The sequence below is a fragment of the Carica papaya genome, chromosome 6 (genome assembly GCF_054855325.1).
Source record: "Carica papaya isolate Zhongbai chromosome 6, ASM5485532v1, whole genome shotgun sequence".
Lineage (NCBI taxonomy): Eukaryota > Viridiplantae > Streptophyta > Magnoliopsida > Brassicales > Caricaceae > Carica > Carica papaya.
This window is the reverse complement of record NC_142314.1, coordinates 14,313,026-14,320,095: the sequence shown is the minus strand read 5'-3', so window position 1 is coordinate 14,320,095 and position 7,070 is coordinate 14,313,026. Positions and strand designations below refer to the sequence as shown.

General features: G+C 31.5%; 1 protein-coding gene across 1 annotated transcript; it reads left to right on the top strand.

Annotated features, from left to right (window-relative positions):
• The first annotated feature begins 518 nt into the window (after positions 1 to 518).
• Positions 519 to 2,771, top strand: LOC110808625 (Peroxidase superfamily protein). Its single transcript, XM_088223460.1, has 4 exons — positions 519 to 966; positions 1,440 to 1,628; positions 1,780 to 1,942; positions 2,231 to 2,771. The coding sequence occupies exons 1-4, from the start codon at positions 754 to 756 to the stop codon at positions 2,608 to 2,610; spliced, it is 945 nt and encodes a 314-aa protein (XP_088079586.1). The 5' UTR covers positions 519 to 753; the 3' UTR covers positions 2,611 to 2,771.
• The last annotated feature ends 4,299 nt before the right edge of the window (positions 2,772 to 7,070 follow it).

The window sequence follows — 7,070 nt, the reverse complement described above, 5'->3', positions numbered from 1 at the left end:
CGTCTATAGCTGGTTTTCTTATTTTATCTTTTAAAGAATATAATAATATTTTTCAAGAAATTAGTTAATCCTTGTTGAGTTTTTTTGTGGATAGGAATATGATTCCAAAAGTTTCATGGTTGTATTTTCATTTTTCTTAGTACTTCAAAATTTACATAAAAACATGAATCAATAATTTAATATTGGCCGACACATAATCGACAATCACTATGTGCTATAGTTTATATATAATTTGACTTTGCTATTATTTACTGAAATGAATACATATGGCGGGCCTATATCAATATTTAGCTGTTGACAGCATGCATTTAATAACGAATATTATATACATATAATCATATTGGCCGTAATATATATGTATATATTTTATATTAGATTAGGTAGGCAAAACATGAGCAAATATTGATTAGTAGTGTCTTCTACTTTTTGAAATTTCCAACTCATGCTGATATTGAGGCAACTTTCACTCAATCATTTGCCTTTATTATATATTATTAATATACATACACCCACAGACACACATAAATATGTATATAGGGAGTCCATATGATAAAGCTAATTAGCTCTCCAACTTCTTCTTCTTCTTCTTCTTCTTCTTGTAGTGAAGTATCAGTGCTTGATCATATAGTCTGCTAGCTGTTATATAAGCAAACAGTTTTTGGTTTATAAGTATACATATAAAGGGGGGTGTGTTTGTGTGTGTATATATACATATATATATATAGAGAGAGAGAGAGAGATTAAGGAGAAGAGATGGTGATGAGAAACTTGTTGGGTGTTTTTGTAGTTTTGGTGATAGGGAGTGGGTTTAGATTTGGTGCAGAAGCGTTAAACATGAATTACTACATCATGACTTGTCCATTTGCAGAAGCCATTGTCAGGAACACTGTAAACAGAGCTTTGCAGGCTGATCCTACTTTGGCTGCTTCGCTTATTCGAATGCACTTCCATGACTGCTTCATTCAGGTTTCTCTCTCTCCCTCTATCAACAGTAGTATATATATACATATATAGTTGTATATATATAATTCTTGTGCTTATTAATTTAAAAAAGAATTTTTTGAGGGAATAAATTAAATATATAAAATATAAGGTTTTGCTCTATTTGTGAAATTATTTTTAATTTTTAATTTTTAAATTCCTATATGATTATTTATGTTTTTATTTCCAAAAGTATGTAGAAATTCAATAATAGTTTTAAAATAGTTTTAAAATAATTTTAAAATGATCTTACTGCTGTTCTCTTCACTAATATATAATCTAGAAAATAAAACCTGCAGAAACTATTTTCATTTACTAAATAACCTAAATTCCTGAGCTTTAACAAGTTATATTCCATGAGAAATAGAATTTTTTTTTTATTTTGAATTTTTTTTCTGTGTATGTTGATATATATAGAAATTTGAGTTAAATTAATGTTGAATTGGTTGGGAATGTAGGGGTGTGATGGATCAGTTCTAATAGATTCAACAAAAGATAATACAGCGGAAAAAGACTCGCCTGGAAATTTAAGCTTGCGTGGTTATGAAGTTATCGATGATGCTAAAGAACAGCTTGAAGAACAGTGTCCTGGCGTTGTTTCATGTGCTGACATTGTTGCCATGGCTGCAAGAGACGCTGTCTTTTGGGTACCTCAAATTAATTTATTCTACATCAACTTCTTTTAGATTTCATATATATATATATATATACGTGTGCATATAAAACAATTTTATATGCTTACATAATTTTGTATATATATTAAAATACAATAATGAGTTCAATTGTGATGAATTACAGGCAGGAGGTCCAGTATATGACATACCCAAAGGAAGGAAGGATGGAATGAGATCAAGAATTGAAGACACAATCAATCTGCCTTTTCCCACCTTTAATGCCTCGGAACTTATTAGAAGTTTTGGGCAACGCGGTTTTACTGCCCAAGAAATGGTTGCTCTATCTGGTATTATATTGTTCGCTCATTCATTAGTTCATGTTAAAAATAATTGGTAACTTAAAAAAATGAAGTTGGTCGTGATGAAGAATCCAAAATTACGACGAGCATAGGAGTGAGGAAGAAGAGAAGAAGATTTCCGAATAGCGGTGAAAAAGATAGTCTCTTCGCAATTAATCGAATCTTGCTTTCCAAATTGTGTCACTTTCTTTACATTTTGTCTTGTAAATCTATTTTTTGATGACTGTTCATTATTTCGCAATCACTAATATTCAAATGATAACATTGGTGTTATAGGGGCTCATACGCTTGGAGTGGCTAGATGCGCATCATTCAAGAACAGATTGAGTGAGGCAGATCCAACAATGGACTCGGATTTTGCCAGGAGACTCTCTAGAACATGCAGTGCCGGTGACAATGCTGAGCAGCCTTTCGATCCCACTAGAAACACCTTCGATAATTTTTACTTCAACACTCTCACTAGAAAATCCGGCCTTCTTTTCTCCGATCAAGCTCTCTATGCCCATCCTAGAACAAGAAATGTGGTCAATGCTTATGCCATGAACCAAGCCTTGTTCTTTTTGGATTTCCAACAGGCAATGGTCAAGATGGGTACTGTCGATGTTAAGGAAGGCTCTAAAGGAGAAGTACGAGCTAATTGTCGTCGATTTAATTAATTGTTTTACTCTTATAATTATTAATCACAATTTTATATGCTTTTCTTTTACATATACATATATATATATTTAGTGTCTTGTATTATATGTATAATGGGTGCTTGTAGAGTGCAACAAATAGAACAAGTAATCATATCTTCAAATGGCTTATATTTGGTCAATATCTATGTAAGTGTTATTTTTAGAAAGGTAAATGCTAAAAGAGTATCAAATGGCTACATCATATAATATTATGTTATGTGCATCATTTCTAACAAAACACCCAATACTAAAAACATCCTCTAAATACGAGAAAGAAATATACGAAACAAAGGACCCAAGTACTTGCATCGAGCTATAGCCAATTCTCATATAAAACAAAATTAAAGCTCCCTAGCTCATACCTTATCCCAATATAACTTTAGAAGATTTGAAGAGAATTTCTAATGCTTCTGGACAAGACCAAGTGATTGTAAAACAACAACGCATATAAGAGCTCAATAATCACAGTACTTTTTTATTGTACTCTAATATTTTTTTAAAATTTCTAATATTTGGCCACCCTAACATTCATTTTTTAAAAAAATATATATGGCATAATTCTATTGTGATTTCTAAGAATTCTACTAATATATAAAAAATTTTTTGACTAAAACCATCCGCACTAAATTTTCAATGCCTTAATGATTACTTTTCTTTTTCGAGGAGATCATTTAAAAAGATTGATAGATAGTAATCACGGACTAGAAATTCAATAGTTTAGATATTTTTAAAGTTTGGGTGATTGATTGAGATATCTTGATTCAACAGTGATGCGTAAAATAATTGAGAATTCATGTAAACATGAACTAAAGAAGTTGAATATTCTTATATCAAATTAATTCTCATGTGCTACTTCTTCTTAGGACGAATTGATTATTAAAAATGTTACAAGGAAAAATTAGTTTGCATTTTTTAAATGCATACAAGGAATATATGTAAGCTCATATATCCACCATATCGACAATTTAAATATTTTATGGTTTTAATATATGCATATATGAGATGGTTACATGTTTGTTTATTATCGACTAGTAACCTAGCGTTTAGGAAGTTAACTTGTTTAGATAATTCAATTACACACACGTTTTTCAAATTATATGATAAAAAAACCTATCTTCACAGTGCGCATAATAATTTAATTATTATTAAATATAATATCCACAAAATGGTTTAATTGAATAATTAATTAAATAGATCCAATTAATATGGAGATCATTACTTATGAGGACAAACTTGTTTGAGACATTCTATTTTATACGTAGCAATACAAATTATCATCAAAATGCATCGTTAGAGAGAGGACTGAAAATGCATATTAAAAAACACGAATCTCCATCTACAACAAAAATTTGATGAGATGGAAGAACATAAGAGGCTAGATGAAGAAATTAATTGGAATGTATTTTCTTTATTGCATCTTGATCCTTTGACAAAATCAATGTGAACGGGAAGTTTAAAAGATAATTTATTTACAATGTGTATCAAATTAACTATAAATGTACTTTTAACTTAAAGAATAACTAATTGGAACGATATATATTAATATTACAAATGAGTGCATGAAATATTTCGGTTCAAAAAAATGTGAAAATAATCGAGATGTCCAAATTGATAAGGAAATTCACAATTAAGATTTCAAACTAAGGACCTAGGTGCTCCTAAAGTTGTCTATTAACATAAATCAGTCATAATGTATAGAAGAAGTTCAAATTAACGAAAATGATAATAAAAAAATAAAAAAAAAAAAAAAGTATCAATAAATTATGTCTCTAAGGGGAATATGCTAGGACCACGAAACCTACAATTGTGAACAATATTTTTCTTTATAATATTAGATGAAAAATATTGATACTAAATCCGTCAAGGAACGTTGACGTAGAAATAATCGAACAAAATAGAAAGATGCAATACAAATAGAATCAGATTTACTTAATAATTGAATTGAAATGTTCAAACACCACATGACATAAAAACTAGTTCGTTAATGAAAGCAGAGCAGAACCAGAAGAAGGAAGTTGTGTTCGCTCAAGAATTTTCACCACAAAAAAAAAAGATATTATTTACGAGGAGCGGCTGCTCTCCAACAGCAACAGCGAACATTAATAATATTTCTATATATTTTTTTATAAATATCGTAGTACGTGATAATTTAGAAATGCATTTAATAGATATAGTTACTGTATTTTTATAGATTATTTGATATATATATATATGAAAATTCAATTGAAGGATTTAAAATGTATGAAAAGAAAAAAATTAGGACTGCAAGTTTTTGAGTGGGAATAGTTTCTTCTCCCACGTACACACACACATATATATATATAGGCTGCACGAAGTTTGAAGAAAGTAGAGCAGGTTTTTTTTTTTTAGAAAAGCAAAACATATTCATATTTTTTCTTCTTTCTGCACGGGTATCGAGGTCAAAAAAGAAGCGTTCTTTGGTTATATACACAAAAATCTAGACAGAGATTGATAATTTTTCCTTGACGGAGAATTATTATTTTTAATTATTTTAGTGTAATTATTTAAGAGAAATTAAATTTAGTTAGAGAAGAATTTGTGTATTTTTTCGTAATATTGTGAATTTAATTTCTGTGATAGTGGATTTAATTTGAAATTTGTTTGGTTCCTCTGCTCTGGAGGATTTTTCATATAAATCTTGTTTTTTTTTTTTTTTTTTTTTTTTTATACTTGTTTATTCGTTTGCATAAATACTGATTTAGAGATTAATTGGCTTGGAATTGCTAATTTGATCATTTGAATTAATTTTAGTGATTGCCTTAATTTATACAAGTGAAAATTAAAATATTTGAAGACCCAAAAAGTGATGTCAAAGTCAGATTGATTAGTACTATTCTTGGTTGATTTGTGGTCTGGAATTAATTGTGTGAATTATGATGGAGGAATTTGCTGGTACACTGATAAAATTATATTCTTCAAATTATTCAATTTGAAAGTCAAAGATAGAGAATTTTTTTTATCGTAAAGATTTATATAACCAGATTAAGTTAGAAACTGCTAAACTAATGAAAAAATCAAATGATAATTGTGAGAAAATGCATAGAAAGATTGTAAGAACTATTTGACATTGGATTGATAATAGTGTGTAACGGCCCCGGAAAATATAAAAAAGAAATGAGTATTTAAATATATCGAATGCGGAAGCGAGATCAAAATTTCAGTTAACATCCCTTACACGAAAAACTAAAAAAACGTACTTAAAATATAAAAGGTTAAACTAACTAAGAAAGAAAACTCGAAAATAAACTATGCGTATGACTACAGAGTCTCTAGGCATCCCCTTCGTCGTCCTCCTGCGGAACGGGCTCGGGAACCATGTCTTCCTGATCTGAAATGGTTAATTAAGGAGTGAGCTACACTAGCCCAGTAAGAACATCACGATATCTCACCGTCACGGAGATAAAGGTGGGTAGAAAACCACAAAAAGACCAATGGAGCATAATTTACAACAAACTCGCTTATTAACATGAAAACCTTTACCATCCACTTACCTTGGTGGAATTTATGAAAACAATATGAGAAAAACAATAACATCATCATAATCATTGAATAATCTAAGCTGTAAAACATAACACTTATCACGCCTCTTGTAATTCAATCATTGTACAACATATCTTTTTTTCTCATTTACCAGCCTACTAGTATCCGTGGGGGTCCATAGGGGTTCCGCTACCCGTTAACCTTTAACATTCATAATCAGTTTCCAGGGCCGTCCCCATACCCCGTCCGGTATGGGCGCCAAAACCATGAACCTCAATACCCCGTCCGGTATGAGGGTGAAACGGGCCGTCCCCATACCCCGTCCGGTATGGGCGCCAAAACCATAAACCTCAATACCCCGTCCGGTATGAGGGTGAAACGGGCCGTCCCCATACCCCGTCCGGTATGGGCGCCAAAACCATAAGATCTCCATACCCCGTCCGGCATGTGAGACCACAATCCCGGTAGGGTTCCCTACGGACCCGGTCCGTCCACCATCTCCCAGGATATCTAGTCAGGCTGACCCCCATAATACAATTATCAGTCTACACAATCTTTCATTTTCCTTTTCCTCAATCAGCATCATCAATTCACATTTAAACAAGCAAATCGTAATTCATACCAAACAGACAACATACAGTATCAGTTTTTCAGTTATTCAACCCATAATTAATAAAAACGTAGTACATGCACACAAATCTGTAAAATGAACACATCAAACCTCATTTTGCATTTAAAGCTGTAAACAGGCCAAATAACAGTAAATCATCAATCACACTAGACTCGGGCTCCATTAGCAACCTTAAGCAATTTCACACATGCGTTAATTCAAGAAATACCGTTTTATCATTTTGAACTTTAATACCGTGATAGGAAATAGGGTGAGGGGTCCTTACTTGTTTTCGGGATCCGAATACGATTCACAGTGCGCCTGCAGG

What these genes read in the sequence shown, in the direction of transcription:
- LOC110808625 (XM_088223460.1), top strand. Translation starts at nt 754, where the DNA reads ATGGTGATGAGAAACTTGTTGGGTGTTTTTGTAGTTTTGGTGATAGGG. An exon ending in TCCATGACTGCTTCATTCAG is followed by an intron (nt 967 to 1,439) that starts GTTTCTCTCTCT and finishes TTGGGAATGTAG; the next exon opens with GGGTGTGATGGATCAGTTCT. An exon ending in AGAAATGGTTGCTCTATCTG is followed by an intron (nt 1,943 to 2,230) that starts GTATTATATTGT and finishes TTGGTGTTATAG; the next exon opens with GGGCTCATACGCTTGGAGTG.